Here is a 16,442-nt window from a genome sequence, read left to right as displayed (position 1 = left end):
GCACAAATCTGGGGAAGGGTATAGAAAAATATCTGCTGCTATGAAGGCCCCAATGAGCACAGTGGCCTCCATCATCCGTAAATGGAAGAAGTTCAGAACCACCAGGACTCTTCCGAGAGCTGACCGTCCGTCTAAACTGAGCGATCGGGGGAGAAGTGCGCTAGTCGAGGAGGTGACCAAGAACTAGTGATGAGCGGATCACTACCAAGAACCCGATGGTCACTCTGTCAGAGCTACAGCATTCCTCTGTGGAGAGAGGAGAACCTTCCAGAAGGACAACCATCTCTATAGCAATCCACCAATCAGGCCTGTATAGTAGAGTGGCCAGACTGAAGCCACTCCTTAGTAAAAAGCACATGGAAGGCCACCTGGAGTTTGCCAAAATGCACCTGAAGGACTCTCAGACCATGAGAAACAAAATTCTCTGGTCTGATGAGACAAAGATTGAACTCTTTGGTGTGAATGCCAGGTGTCATGTTTGGAGGAAACCAGGCACCGCTCATCACCAGGCCAATACCATCCCTACAGTGAAGCATGGTGGTGGCAGCATCATGCTGTGGGGATGTTTTTCAGCGGTAGGAACTGGGAGACTAGTCAGGATAGAGGGAAAGATGAATACAGCAATGTACAGAGACATCCTGGATGAAATCCTGCTCCAGAGCGCTCTTCACCTCAGACTGGGGCGACGATTCATCTTTCAGCAGGACAACCCTAAGCACACAGCCAAGATATCAAAGGAGTGGCTTCAGGACAACTCTGTGAATGTTCTTGAGTGTTCCATCCAGACCCCAGACTTGAATCCTATTGAACATCTCTGGGGAGTTCTGAAAATGGCTGTGCACCGACGCTTCCCATCCAACCTGATGGAGCTTGAGAGGTGCTGCAAAGAGGAATGGGCGAAACTGCCCAAAGATAGGTGTGCCAAGCATGTGGCATCATATTCAAAAAGACTTGAGGCTGTAATTGCTGTCAAAGGTGCATCAACAAAGAATTGAGCAAAGGCTGTGAATACTTATGTACATGTGATTTCTTAGTTTTTTTTTAAATAAATTAGCAAAAATCTCAAAAAACTTTTTGCACGTTGTCATCATGGGGTATTGGGGGTCATTCCGAGTTGATTGCTCGCTAGCAGTTTTTAGCAGCCGTGCAAACGCTATGCTGCCGCCCACTGGGAGTGTATTTTAGCTTAGCAGAAGTGCGAACGGTTGTATCGCAGAGCGCCTGCAAAAAAATTTTGTGTAGTTTCAGAGTAGCTCAAAACCTACCCAGCACTTGCGATCACTTCAGACTATTCAGTTCCGGATTTGACATCACAAACCCTCCCAGCGTTCACCCTGCCACGCCTGCGTTTTTCCACGCACTCCCTGAAAACGGTCAGTTGCCACCTAGAAACGCCCCCTTCATGTCAATCACTCTGCGGCCAGCAGTGCGACTGAAATTCATCGCTAGACCCTGTGCAAAACGGCATCGTTCGTTGTGCCCGTACGTCGCGCATGCGCAGAACTGCCATTTTTTTTAGCCTGATCGCTGCGCTGCGAACAAATGCGGCTAGCGATCAACTCGGCATGACCCCCATTGTGCGAAGAATTTTGAGGGGAAAAAATTAATTTGTTCCATTTTGGAATAAGGCTGTAAAATAAACAAAAATTGGAAAAAGTGAAGCGCTGTGAATACTTTCCGGATGCACTGTATATTATTTCCGCAGTGGGACAGCAATACTGTATGTAACACAATTCAGCTGTAGCATGAAAATAAAGTGAAAACAAAGATGACTAGAAAACACATAAATGACAACGAGTAAAACGTAAGCTGTAATAAATGGATTTATACGCTGCATCTGAATCCTGTTACATTTTACTGTCACGCAGTGGGAATAATATACATAGAGGTATATATATTAAGCCTTGGAGAGAGATAAAGTACCAGCCAACCAGCAACTGTCATTTGTCAAACACAGCCTGTGACATGACAGCTAGAAGCTGATTGGCTGGTACTTTCACTCTGTCCACTTTATCTCTCTGCAAGGCTTAATATATCTGCCCCAAAATCTGATTGGACGTAATCCTCCCAGTGCCTCTTTGTCTGAATGTGTGCGGCATCACAAGCTCCGCCTCCCTCGCTCACTCACTAGCCCTCAGCACACAAGGCCAGTACCTTAGACGCGTCTCTCTTCACCCCCAGGCCGGTTTGGTATAGGACGGACGCAAGGTAGAGAGCGGGGTCATGTCCCAGGCAGCCGGCCTGTAGCAGGAGAGGCATTGCCCTTCTTATTCCAGAAAGACCCTCTGGAGCCAGGATTTTCCGTAGGTATACTCTGTGCAAGGCTTGGCCGAAGAGCTCACTCTTAAAGTGGACGTGACCTGAGTAAAACAAACAAATCTCTAAGTACAGTATTCCTCAAATGTCTGAAAACTGAATCAGGGGTCAGGAAATGTTATCACCCCCGGCAGACGCTTCTTACAGCGATCACAGTAATCAGGCTCTGAGGCAGCTGCCTGTGGCTCTAGGATGTGGGGGCAGCAAAATACAGAATTTGAGTTAAAAAAATGCACTTACATACATGTGCATGTTTTATGCCGGGTACACAGTCCCACATGTATGTGCCATTATTATTGCAATGTAATGTAATATGCACCTTTATAAAGTTGGGATTGGCCCAGTACCGATCCAAATATCACCCCTCAGGCTAAACCCCTGTGATATGTGCACTTACCTGCCCGGCCTGCTCTCCTCCTCAGCATCCTGCTGATTAGTGACCTGTGGGAGGGAGGTGGTGCATCCCAAATTGTACACTTGGGACCCGGATCTGGCGGGCGATAGCGGGCAATAAGCTCACGGTAAGTGTCGCTGCAGCCCCCTATTAAATGACACAGTAAAAATTTGTGAAAAAACCACTAAAGAGAAAGATATAATAATGACGTACGGTATAAGTACAGAGAGAGCCGCATCTGGGAGCTGAGAACGTGTACAGGTTACGGCGGCTGATGTCAGCATTATCCTGATTCAATGTCTATGTCAGACGCTGTGAAGCGATTTTTTGCCACTGTCCATGCGGCAAAGCCGCAGTGCGCACACATACCACATGATTGGGGCGGCCCAGAGAATATATTCACACAGTGAGTGACAGGTAGTGACCACCAGAGGGAGGTAGCCAGGGTGGCAATGTTGGCATGTTGGGACCATTGTCTGGGCATTCCATAGTCAGCCACAGCAGGAGAGGCCCGGCGCCTGAGGTGAGACCAATGGTCCGAGTGATGTGTGCCTGGTGTTCCCGCTTATGTGTGTGACGCTGTCAGCGGGCGTCTCTAGGCACAAGATGGCGGCTGAGTCATCAGCATGTTTTCACAAGTCCCCTGCATAGGACATCGCAGCTGCCGGAACCTTGGAATCAGGCCTATGTTCTTGGTTTCCTGGATGGGTAATATAATTGAGCTGAGGGTAGAGAAGGTGGTTTTATGGGTGGGCGCACAGAGCCTGGTTCAGAGATGGATGCCGTGCCGATGTTGCTACTGTGCGCATGCACAATCCCAAGTGTCTGATGGCGTCCACAATTGCGTATGACATCACTATGGCCGTTTCCTAAGCGTGTTATGGTCATTTCATGGGGGTCTTATGGCCGTTCCCTGGGCGTGTTATGGCCATTTCATGGGCGTCTTATGGCCGTTTCCTGGGCGTGTTATGGCCATTTCATGGGCGTCTTATAGCCGTTTCCTGGGTGTGTTATGACCGTTTCATGGGTGTGTTATGACCGTTTCCTGGGTGTGTTATGACCATTTCCTGGGTGTGTTATGACCGTTTCCTGGTGGTGTTATGGCCATTTCATGGGTGTAAACAAGAAAGATTTTTGAAATCTCCACAGCGCTGTCACTCCATATAAAGTCTCTCACCCGCTTTTTGGTCCGTCAATTGTAAGGCGCACGGTGCTCCCGTCTAGCCGCTAGCCGCTACACCTCCCGCTTCCTCTGTATCCGCTCCCTGCTTCTCCTTTCTTTTGCAGTGACCAAATCCAGCTGCCGACGCGTTTCCACCCAATTAGGGTCTTTGTCGATGCCTCGACAAAGACCCTAATTGGGTGGAAACGCGTCGGCAGGTGGATTTGGTCACTGCAAAAGAAAGGAGAAGCCGGGAGCGGATACGGAGGAAGCGGGAGGTGTAGCGGCTAGACGGGAGCACCGTGCGCCTTACAATTGACGGACCAAAAAGCGGGTGAGAGAAACCCATACTATGTACATCATCGGGTAGCCAAAGTCTCGATAGAGTGGGCACCGCTATAGAAAGATCTTAAACGTCTGGGAGGTCCGGTGAGCAAAACAACTCTCTGTATAGCTGCACTGCACTACCTGCTAAATGTGCCCGGAATTTGCCACAGTACTCCGTGTTCAGACAATAGTGTGTTTTTTTAAATAAAAGTTTTTGGTGATTTTTATCAAGTTTCCTTGGGACTTTTATGGATCTGACTGATGAATTTTGTTGCAAGTTTTAATACATATAAAGTGAATAAAAAGAGAGACTTTATGTGGAGTGACAGCGCTGTGGAGATTTCAAAAATCTTTCTTGTTTGCATATGTTCTACAGCTGATAGGCTGATCAGCGTTTTGAAATCACAGCTGCAGTACACTGGGAGCGCTTGAGAAGGGATCTTTGCTTTGTCTTCATTTCATGGGTGTGTTATGGCCGTTTCATGGGTGTGTTATGGCCGTTTCCTGGGCGTGTTATGGCCATTTCATGGGCGTCTTATGGCTGTTTCCTGGGTGTGTTATGGCTGTTTCATGGGTGTGTTAAGTCCGTTTCCTGGGCGTGTTATGGCTGTTTCCTGCGCGTGTTATGGCCGTTTCCTGGGTGTGTTATGGCTGTTTCCTGGGTGTGTTATGGTCGTTTCCTGGGCGTGTTATGGCTGTTTCCTTGGTGTGTTATGGCCGTTTCCTGGGTGTGTTATGGCCATTTCATGGGAATCTTATGGCTGTTTCATGGGTGTGTTATTACTGTTTCCTGGGTGTGTTATGGCCGTTTCCTGGGTGTGTAATGGCCGTTTCCTGGGTGTGTTATGGCCGTTTCCTGGGCATGTTTTGGCCGTTTCCTGGGCATGTTTTGGCCGTTTCCTGGGCATGTTATGGGTGCATCACAGGCGTGTCTGCTGCATTCCCAGTCGCAGATCTACTTCTTCAGAGGCAATGTATAGCTGGATATGGGGAGAGTAACTAGAGTAGACCCTAGGCTACAGCACAGGCTTGGCCAACCTGTGGCTCTCCAGCTATTGTGAATCTACACATCCCAGAATGCCCTGCCACAGTTTCAGCATTCCCCAATAGCAAAAGTGTTGCAGGGCATGCTGAGACTTGTAGTTTCACAACAGCTGAAGAGGCACAGGTTGGCCAAGCCTGCTACAGCAGATGGTGATGGTGAGGCTGATGTTGCGTTGCAAAGCGCAGGCCACAGAGCCTGAAGGTGGGCATCTCAACGCTCATACACTCCATCACACACTGAATGAAGGATGTGTCAGTAACATGTGCTTTCCATTGTTTCCGGCCCCCGGATATATTGATTTTATAGGGCCTTCCAAGGACCGGAAAGTGGCCGTGTATGCATATAACCAGTAATGCACGTACCTGCGGGCTCAGACGGTTTCCTTAGAGAGGACAAATGCTGGAATCTCGCTGAACATTCATCCTTAAACGCGTCACAAGTCAGGAACCACTGGGACAGCTCTGTGCTCTCTACCAGAAGTGGAGGATGAGTCTGTGGAGGGTAGAGACAGGATAATGGTCAGTGGGAGGACGAGACAGGATAAGTCAGTGCAAGGGAAGAGACAGGATAATGGTCAGTGGGAGGACGAGACAGGATAAGTCAGTGCAAGGGAAGAGACAGGATAGTGGTCAGCAGAAGGAAGAGACAGGATAGTGGTCAGTGGGAGTAAGAGATAGGATAGTGATCATTGCAGGGAAGAGACAGGATAGTGGTCAGTGAGAGGGAATAGTCAGGATAGTGGTCAGTGGGTAGGAAGAGACAGGAGAGTGGTCAGCGGGAGGGAAGAGACAGGATAATGGTCGGCGAGAGCGAAGAGACAGGATAGTGGTCAATGCGAGGGAAGAGACAGAATAGTGGTCAGCAGGAGGGAAGAGACAGGATAATGGTCAGCGGGAGGGAAGAGACAGGATAATGGTCAGTGGGAGGGAAGAGACAGGAGAGTGGTCAGCGGGAGGGAAGAGACAGGATAATGGTCAGTGGGAGGGAAGAGACAGGAGAGTGGTCAGCGGGAGGGAAGAGACAGGATAATGGTCAGTGGGAGGGAAGAGACAGGAGAGTGGGCAGTGTGAGGGAAGAGACAGGATAGTGGTCAGCGGGAGAGAAGAGACAGGATAGTGGTCAGTGGGAGGGAAGAGACAGGATAGTGGTCAGCAGAAGGGAAGAGACAGGATAGTGGTCAGTGGGAGGGAAGAGACAGGATAATGGTCAGTGGGAGGGAAGAGACAGGATAGTGGTCAGCGGGAGGGAAGAGACAGGATAGTGGTCAGTGGGAGGGAAGAGACAGGATAATGGTCAGTGGGAGGGAAGAGACAGGATAGTGGTCAGTGGGAGGGAAGAGACAGGATAATGGTCAGTGGGAGGGAAGAGACAGGATAGTGGTCAGCGGGAGGGAAGAGACAGGAGAGTGGGCAGTGGGAGAGAAGAGACAGGACAGTGATCAGCAGGAGAGAAGACACAGGATAGTGGTTAGCGGGATGGAAGAGACAGGATAGTGGTCAGCAGGAGGGAAGAGACAGGAGAGTGGGCAGTGTGAAGGAAGAGACAGGATAGTGGTCAGTGGGAGGGAAGAGACAGGATAGTGGTCAGTGGGAGGGGAGAGACAGGATAGTGGTCAGCGGGAGAGGAGAGACAGGATAGTGGTCAGCAGGAGGGGAGAGATAGGATAGTGGTCAGCGGGAGCAAAGAGACAGGATAGTGGTCAGTGGGAGGGAAGAGACAGGATAGTGGTCAGCGGGAGGGAAGAGACAGGATAGTGGTCAGTGGGAGGGAGGAGACAGGATAGTGGTCAGCGGGAGGGAAGAGACAGGATAGTGGTCAGCGGGAGGGAAGAGACAGGATAATGGTCAGTGGGAGGGAAGAGACAGGAGAGTGGTCAGCGGGAGCAAAGAGACAGGAGAGAGGTCAGCGGGAGGGGAGAGACAGGATAGTGGTCAGAGGGAGGGAAGAGACAGGATAGTGGTCAGTGGCTGTGTCCAGTTCTGCATTAGGCCCTATATGCGGCAATGTTGAGTCTCCGCAGCACATACATATTACATGTGAAAAGCCTGTAGGGGGGTTTATTTAGCACAGTGTATAGATGTCATTGGGAAAAGGGGCATAGCTGGAGCCTATAGAGCCATCAGTCTGTTCTGTTCCCTGTTCTAGCTATTGGATGGATTTACCTTATATATGGGAACAATTCTGTTCCTGTAATAGATGCTGGGGCCGTAGAATCCGTTCATCCCGCGGACGTACTTAGATCCCCCCAGGTGAAAACTCCCTGCGGTGTCAGAGAGAAGGATCTTATCCGGGAACCTATTTGGGGACACAGTAAATGCAGCGTGTTAATGGGCAACAGACAGAAAATTTATTTTTACTTTTACTGTCTGTAACATTTATATATGTACCAGTAATTTCTACAGCGCATGCAAACGCTATTACCCATTAGTCATCAAGTCCCTGACCCAGTGGATCTTATAATCTGTATTATTGGGGAGAACATACAAACTCCACTTTGCCGCTGCAATCATCCCCCCCCCCCCGTCACGCCTACCGTTTCCCTGTCGCCACCCCCATTTCTGCGTCGCCGCCCTTGCAACGCTCCGTCTCCACCCCCACCCCGCGACCGCCTTTGCCTGATTGGCAGGCAGAGGCAATCGCATTTTCTGCGCCCTCCCCCTGCATAAAATGCGGGCTCTCGTGCAGGATGGGCGCAGCGCATGCGGCCGCATCTTTTTCGTATTTTTTTGTGGCTGTATCGCATTCTGCGATCCAACCTGAATTAGGCCCAATGTGCAGTGGTTCTCAGCCATAAATTTCAGTGACCTTTACACCAACTTACTCCCGGTGCCTCCGGTCACTTCTCCTGTTTGCAGTTACACACGTCTCGCCGCACAGCGTGACGAAGAAACGAGAAAAGGTAAATTACTTATGGGCTCATTTATCAATGAGTGATACATTTCACTGTGAGTGATAAATTGCACCAGCCAATCAGCTCCTAAATCTCATTTTTCAAACACAGGCCTGTGACATGGCAGTTAGTAGCTGATTGGCTGGTGCAATTTATCACTCACAGTGAAATTGATCACTCATTGATAAATAAAGGCAACAATTTGCTAGGTAGATTTCTACGGCATTAGTAGTGATAAGATCAGTGAAGCACTGCTATAGATATGCACGTCTATCCCAGCACAATATAACACTTCCATGTGCGCACGGCGACAGGTGTCTCAGCGGGCGGGCGGCGACCATTACCTGTATGTCATCGCATTCACCTTCTCTCCACATATCACCGTCAGGTTGGCCTAGGAAAGACAAGCAGATTATTTATCATTATCATTAACACATACCTCACTGTTTGCTGATGTAATGGACAGGATAGGATGTCGGCATGTGCCTTATGTTGACGTTGGGCCAGTCAAAATGTCAACATAGTATTTTAAGTGCTACATTTCGGGTTATTATTAGGGTTAGGATTACTGCTAGGGCTTGTTTAAGGTTTCAGCTTAAGCTAAAATAGTTATAAATACTGTGTCAATATTCTGACTGCCAACACATCATACCGCACCCAACGGCAAAATGACCCAATCAGAGCAACCTGACAGGCCACGCTGGTGTCCCTATAAGATATTAGTGTCTGTGACTCAGAACATAAATCGGGAAGATGTGTCATCTGCCTGGAGCCTGAGAGACTAATGTGTCCTGTTAACACTCTCCCTCTATGGCAACAGCTTTTAAAAAAAATGCAGACGGTAAGTGCTCCTGCTTAACCTCTATAATGGGTGATGCAGGTCCACACAATTACCGATCGTTAGATGCATATTAATACATCTTCACCCATAGCCAGATTAAAGGGGGGGGGGGAGGGGATACTGGGCCCCCCTTTGGACCCCTCGGCTGGAGCACACTGACATCACTAGAGCTCCCTCTTGTGCAGCAGCAGAGCCAGTCAGCCAGAATGCGAGTGAGCAGAGCAAGTGACCCAGGGATCCCAGCTTCTCCTTCTACTGCCACCTGGGTGTCTGGGTCTTATGTAACCTGCTCTAATGACAGCATTCCTGTCTAGAGAGACACAGAGAGTCCTCCTGAGTCCTGTCCCCGTGTGTAAGTAGTACAGAGGCTGCTGCTATTCTTGCATGTGACAAGATAAATTATAGGTTTTATTTTTCTATGTGTATTTTAAGGTTGTTTAAGTTGTCTTTGTTCCACTACATGAAAACTTTAGAAAATAGTTGTCTCTCACTTAGGTGGAGCTATAAACAGTACTCAGGCTTTATTAAACTATTACTTTAAATCTAATATACACCATTGGTTTAAATTTGATATACACAATCCATACCTCACACCATGACCCATTCCAGGGGGGACAACATGCTCTCTACCTGGAATTCCCTCTTAAGTTATGATTGCAATCACCTGTGATGATCACCTTTCTTATCAATTAGAGGTGATGCCAATCATATATTAAGAGTGAAGTCCAGGTAGAAAGCATTTGTCCCTCCTAGAATGGGTCATGTTGGGAGTTATGCACAATCTAATATACACCCCCTCCCCCCGGGCCCTATCTTAAGTGCCGTGGGCCCCCAGAAGGCTTAATCCAGCCCTCTCTCCACCCGAGTTTGAGTGGAGTTCAGTGGGAGTTGTATGCTGTGGTTGGCTGGGCCTACGATATGTGTGGGTGGATTTCCAGGTAATAATTAATGTGGCTGCTAGTCGAACATCTTTGCAACCATTTTTATCTAATCAGAACAGCTCAGCTAAGTTGAGTAAACCAGTCACGCAGCCGCCGGTCATTTCTTCACACGCTGCCAATGATCTTCCCTGATACCATCCGTGAGATTCATGTTGGCAGAATGTAACTAGGCACAATTTGGGGTACCTGTTCCAGATCTATGCTGAGCAAAGGGGATATATGTTCCCTGAACCACTTTCTTGCTTTCGTCATCCATAATAAGGTGACTAGCAAATATCTAATTCATGGCTATCAATTTATTTGGTGAGGAAGAGGTGTAAAACAAATGAAGGCCTAATTATGGGTATACATGGAAAATGCAATGTATGGAGGTCTCAGACTGGTATGGGGTAACACAGCGATTGTAGAGATACTCATGGCATGAACATACAGAGTAATCAACATGTCAGAAGGAAAATCCTCACCAGAGAGTTCTCCAGCGTCAGCTGAATCTGGCACCACTCCTTCAAAGCAATAGGACTCACACTGCGAAACGCGTGGGGATCACTGGAGACCAGTTCCACCTGGATGTGGAGATGACCTGGAGGCAAGAATCACTGCAATGTCAGCGGCCATTGATTGGGCCATATATACATTTCACGGACATTGAAAGTCTGCCTGACTCTTTAACAAACATAAATATTGTATCTGTCACCACCGTCTCCACAATAAGTGTCTGCTGCAATTTCCATTCCAGTGGACTTGTAAAAATATGCCAATGACTGAGCCGCTGTCTTGTGCACAGAAACGACCACTGGGGAGTTTAGGGTTTGGCTCTATGGGGAGGATAGGGTTAAGCTACTGGAGAGTAGCTTAGGCAATAGGAGGAGGGTTAGGGTTAGGCAGTTGAAAGGGAGGTTAGGGTTAGGCACTAGGGGGGTTTAGGGTTAGGCTATGGGAGGGGAGGGTTATGGTCAGGCACTAGGGGGAGGGTTTGAGTTAGGCTAGTGGAGGGAAGGTTAGGCTCTGGGAGTAGGGTTAGGCTGTTGGAGGAGAGATAAGGGTTAGGTAATAAGAGGAGGGTTAGGCACTAGGGGAGGGTTAGGGCTATGCTGTGGAAGGTGAGGTTATAGTTAGGCACTAGGGGGGTTTAGGGTTAGGCTATGAGGGGGAGGTTAGGGTTTGGCACTAAGGGGAGAGTTAGGGTTAGGCTATGGGAGGGGAGGGTTAGGGTTAGACTATGGGAGGGGAGAGTTAGGGTTAGACTATGGGAGGGGAGGTTTAGGAGTTAGGCTACTGGTGGGTAGGTTAGGCAATAGGAGGAGGATTTGAGTTGACTGTTGGAGGGACGATATGAGTTAGGCACTAGGGGGGTTTAGGTTTAGACTATGGGAGGCAAAGTGGTTAGGCTTCAGGAGGGGAGGGTTAGGCTATCAGAGGGGCGAATTAGGGTTAGGCTACGGGAGGGGAGGGCTAGGGTTAGGTTCTCGGAGGGGAGAATTAGGGTTAGGCTACGGGAAGGGAGGGCTAGGGTTAGGCTCTCGGAGGGGAGGATTAGGGTTAGGCTACAGGAGGGGAGGGCTAGGGTTAGGCTCTCGGAGGGGAGGATTAGGGTTAGGCTACAGGAGGGTAGGGCTAGGGTTAGGCTCTCGGAGGGGAGGATTAGGGTTAGGCTACAGGAGGGGAGGGCTAGGGTTAGGCTCTCGGAGGGGAGGATTAGGGTTAGGCTACGGGAGGGGAGGGCTAGGGTTAGGCTCTCGGAGGGGAGGATTAGGGTTAGGCTACAGGAGGGGAGGGCTAGGGTTAGGCTCTCGGAGGGGAGGATTAAGGTTAGGCTACGGGAGGGGAGGGCTAGGGTTAGGCTCTCGGAGGGGAGGATTAGGGTGAGGCTACGGGAGGGGAGGGCTAGGGTTAGGCTCTAGGAGAAGGGTTAGGCTATGGGAGGGGAGGTTATGGTTAGGGTTATGAGTTTCCATTACTTACCGCTAGAACCACTCTATGACAGACGTAACTCACTATCAGCTGACGGCAAGACCCAAACATACACCACTAGAGCCACCGGAGATCCACTACCAGGTAAATGAGCGATGCAACGGGGCACACTGCTTTGTCGACATTCCAGTCATGTTGACATTTCCTCAGTGTCAGTATGATGTATATCTACATGGTGAATGTCTCCACAATATACAGAACCCCAGGTTAGAGCAGGTGGATATACTGATGCCCAAATTAACCAATTCCAGAGATCTGGGACAGGATGGTCACAGTCAGGGGTACTACCCCCAAGATCTGCCCCAGTGCCGGCTCCACATCAGATGTCGGGCAGAGGGAATAAGCAGAGTATGTACAGAGTGTTGGGTGTTACCCTGCAGATGGGTACAGTCTGGTAATCTGCATCGTCCCAATTTCTGTGGTATAGACCCACTTGTCGGGCACTCTCCTGCTGTCCACCCACTGGCCACAGTGTCCTGTGGGCTGGGGGTAGGTTGGGGGTCCATTCTGTCATGGATGCTCTGCATAGAGCGCCAGAGAATGTATGACGTGCGCATATCCACACTGCAGAGAAAGGCTTGGGGCGTGGTGGCCAGTAATACCCCTAAATTGTCATGCACCAAGAGGCATGGCCTTGCAGAAACGAGAGTCAAGGCCGCTAGGGATGGCCATCGGTTACCATCAATGACGATATCATACATGCCCATCGATGGCTGAAAACTATGTAATGGATAACCATCAATGGTTTCCACAACCGATGGTCATCCCATTTCTTTTACTGACTGGCCCATGTGCCAATCAGAACATGGGGGTGGGACTGCACGGGTCTCAGGGGGCAGGGCTAGGCTCCATGTCCTGGCACCTTGTTAAAAAACAAACATTTGGTTATGCCATGCCATCGATGGAGGAAAACCATCTGGTTCTCCCCTATCAATTGCAAAGTATTCTACATTGGCCATGAACCATCGATGGTCAATGGTCCTCCCTAACTATCGCCTTCTGAGCATGTCCTCGCATGGATGCCTCATATTCATCACTCCCAGAGATGTTGGTTTGCCCCCACGTTCTCCCCTCACACTGCTTCTGCTTCCCCCAACTTTGCCCACCCATGGGTGGGATGGCGTGACAGTCCCAAAAAACGATGCCAAAAGTGGGAGTAGTGGATATTGCAGTGACCTTTATACACCTCCTACTATGTGTATTTCATATAATAATATTATCTACAGTGTGTATAGCTCTACCTGTGTCGGTCATCAGCACTGCAGGGGTTATGTAATCATTTCTGATATCCAGATGGTACAGAACGCCACAGAAGTCTACTGGGCACCACTGCATGACGTACACCCAGGTGGTGAAGCTACAGCTGGGGAAAAGATAGAGGCAGGGCCAGTGTTAAGTGGCAGGAGGAACAAGATGGCTGACAAAACATCAGGATGTCTGACACAACAAGATGGCTGACACAGCAACAAAATGTACAGTACAAAACAAAAAGATGGCTGACACAACAACAAGACGGCTGACAAAACAACAAGATGGCTGACACAGAAACAATATATACAGTAAAAAAGAAAAAGATGGCTGACACAACAACAAGACGGCTGACAAAACAACAAGATGGCTGACACAGCAACAATATGTATAGTACAAAACAACAAGACGGCCAACACAACAATAACATGGCTGAAGTACAAGATTTTTATAATATTTTCTTTTAGTTTTATTCCTGGACAATTATTGTTGTTATGATCATAAACTATGACCAGAAGCTTCCCTGAGATGAAGAACGTTCTTGAACAGGTCCCAGTGATTAGTGTTCTGGGCACGTCACTGGGTGTTCTCACCTCTCCGCATGGCTGACACCCTTACTGGAAATATTCCCCCGCATAATGATGCACAGCAGTCTAAGCCGTGTTTGCTTTACAAAGCCTACTATGACTTAATGGCCCCAAATATACCAGGATCCTGCTTCACCTAAACCCTCCCGGTGTACTGTACTGCTGGGCGGTTACAGGTCAGTTATCCTGATGTGTTTCTGTTCTGCTTGATGTGACGATGAGGCACACCATAATACCCTGGTATCCGTCCAATACTATGAGTATACTGGAAGTAATCTGCCAGCAATTACGCTGCTAATGATAATAAATATTTGAGTAATGAGACAGAAATACCGTAATTCTAACACCTATCGGAACACCGACGCTGGAATCACAACCAGGTCAGTATCTCCACGACGGAATACCGACACCAGGGATCCCAAAGGTAAGTATAGCCGGGAGCCATTGGATTTGGCTGCTGGGGGGGGTTTACAATTACAGCGCATGTGTAAAGGTGCATACACACGCTGTGATTCTGCCTAAAGGCCGATTTTGACTTTGCGGTTTCACTTAAAACTCCCCATAGCCCAGAACCACCAATATTGTCTATACACACGGTGCAGTTTGAACTATACTAGGAACTAGATAGTACCGACAGCGTGGCGAGCGCAAATGAGCCCCTTGCGGGCTCGCTGCACTCGCCACACTATTTTATTTTCCCTCTATGGGGGTCGTGGACCCCCGCGAGGGAAAATAAGTGTCGGTATGCCGGCTGTCGGGCTCCCGGCGCCGGTATAATGAGCGCCGGGAGCCCGACCGCCGGCATACAGAAGACCACCCAAAATTGCCTTGCCTGCAAAGTCTATTTTTTCTTGTGATACCAACCCCATTGGGACAGCGCATCGGTAGTATCGCAAGCTGTGTACACACGGTGCGATGTGTGCTAACTTTTCTTACGATTTTGACTATATAGACATACTCAGAAGCACACATCGCACCGTGTATACACCTTAAGAGATAAGAATGGCCCATGCTATGCTGTACTAGCCAGTGACTGGTGCATCTGAACATGGGTTAATTAATATCTGGCACCAACGCCCAGTTTTTGACTTACATGGTGGAGTCACATTATAATGACCACCTCCTACATGTGACATTGGCAGCGTATGAAGTACGTCACGTGTCGTGCGCTGGCTTGGTCGGTTTATAAGATGTGCGCTGGCTTGGTGGGTATATAAGGTGTGCGCTGGCTTGGTGGGTATGTAAGGTGTGCGCTGGCTTGGTGGGTATATAAGGTGTGTGATAGGCCCTCTGCACACATATCACTCGTTGCTGGCTTGGTGGGTATATAAGGCGTGCGCTGGCTTAGTGGGTATATAAGGTGTGTGATAGGTCGTCTGCACACATATCACTCGTTGCTGGCTTGGTGGGTATATAAGGGGTGTGATAAGCCATCTGAACACATATCACTTGTTGCTGGCTTGGTGGGTATATAAGGTGTGCGCTGGCTTGGTGGGTATATAAGGTGTGTGCTGGCTTGGTGGGTATATAAAGTATGCAATAGGCCGTCTGCACACATATCACTCGTTGCTGGCTTGGTGGGTATATAAGGGGTGTGATAGGCCGTCTGCACACATATCACTCGTTGCTGGCTTGGTGGGTATATAAGGTGTGTGCTAGCTTGGTGGGTATATAAGGTGTGTGATAGGCCGTCTGCACACATATCACTCGTTGCTGGCTTGGTGGGTATATAAGGTGTGCGCTAGCTTGGTGGGTATATAAGGTGTGCGCTGGCTTGGTGGGTATATAAGGTGTGTGATAGGCCGTCTGCACACATATCACTCATTGCTGGCTTGGTGGGTATATAAGGCGTGCGCTGGCTTAGTGGGTATATAAGATGTGCGATAGGCCGTCTGCACACATATCACTCGTTGCTGGCTTGGTGGGTATATAAGATGTGCGCTGGCTTGGTGGGTATATAAGGGGTGTGATAGGCCGTCTGCACACATATCACTCGTTGCTGGCTTGGTGGGTATATAAGGTGTGTGCTAGCTTGGTGGGTATATAAGTTGTGTGATAGGCCGTCTGCACACATATCACTCGTTGCTGTCATGGGTAAAAGGGGCGATTTATCAGAGTTACAGAACGGGATGATTATCAGCTTTCGGACCACTGGTGGCGGTATTTCTGACACAGCGCAGTGTGTGACCTGTCCGCGTGCTGCTGCGGTGAAGGGGTATCGTGACTGGACAAATGGCACCACTGCGAATAACCAACGTGGACACTGCGGAGCACCACGCCCCATTGATGTGAGAGGTGAACGTCGGCTACGAAGGTGCGTGAGGGCCGACCGACACGCTACATTGGAGCAACTCACTATCATAATGAATGTAGAGGCTACCAGACGTGTGTCTATAATGACAGTTCAGCCGTCTAGCTGCTGTCCGTGCTGCACACGGCGGTTACTCTGGCTGTTAGCTGGTGGTCATAACAATGTGACTCCACCGTGTATAAGCAGGCGGCAGACAATAAGCCTGCAGCCTTGTGGCAGAACATAGGAACTGCAGTAATGGTGCCAGCGTGTATACTGACTGGCCCGGGCATCTGATGACTGATGAAGGGCTCCCCAGAAGAACCATACCTTATTTTAGGAGGAGGAATAACCGGGGTTGTCTGATGATATAGCCAAAAGGAACATATACTGTACTTAGGGGGTCATTCTGAGTTGATCACTCGCTGGC

General features: G+C 49.1%; 1 protein-coding gene across 1 annotated transcript in view; it reads right to left on the bottom strand.

Annotated features, from left to right (window-relative positions):
- LOC134993276 (protein sel-1 homolog 3-like) overlaps positions 1 to 16,442 on the bottom strand; it is a 161,582-nt gene that overhangs the window by 124,720 nt on the left and 20,420 nt on the right. Inside the window, exons 4-10 of the mRNA XM_063950860.1 lie at positions 13,129 to 13,250; positions 10,381 to 10,496; positions 8,479 to 8,528; positions 7,407 to 7,539; positions 5,607 to 5,736; positions 2,714 to 2,857; positions 2,155 to 2,360 (exon numbers count right to left, since the gene is read on the bottom strand). Coding sequence (XP_063806930.1) covers positions 2,155 to 2,360; positions 2,714 to 2,857; positions 5,607 to 5,736; positions 7,407 to 7,539; positions 8,479 to 8,528; positions 10,381 to 10,496; positions 13,129 to 13,250 — 901 coding nt within the window. The remainder of the gene's footprint in view (positions 1 to 2,154; positions 2,361 to 2,713; positions 2,858 to 5,606; positions 5,737 to 7,406; positions 7,540 to 8,478; positions 8,529 to 10,380; positions 10,497 to 13,128; positions 13,251 to 16,442) is intronic.

This window comes from Pseudophryne corroboree, chromosome 2 (genome assembly GCF_028390025.1).
Source record: "Pseudophryne corroboree isolate aPseCor3 chromosome 2, aPseCor3.hap2, whole genome shotgun sequence".
NCBI classification, from domain to species: Eukaryota; Metazoa; Chordata; class Amphibia; order Anura; family Myobatrachidae; genus Pseudophryne; species Pseudophryne corroboree.
This window is presented reverse-complemented; position numbering and strand designations above follow the sequence as displayed.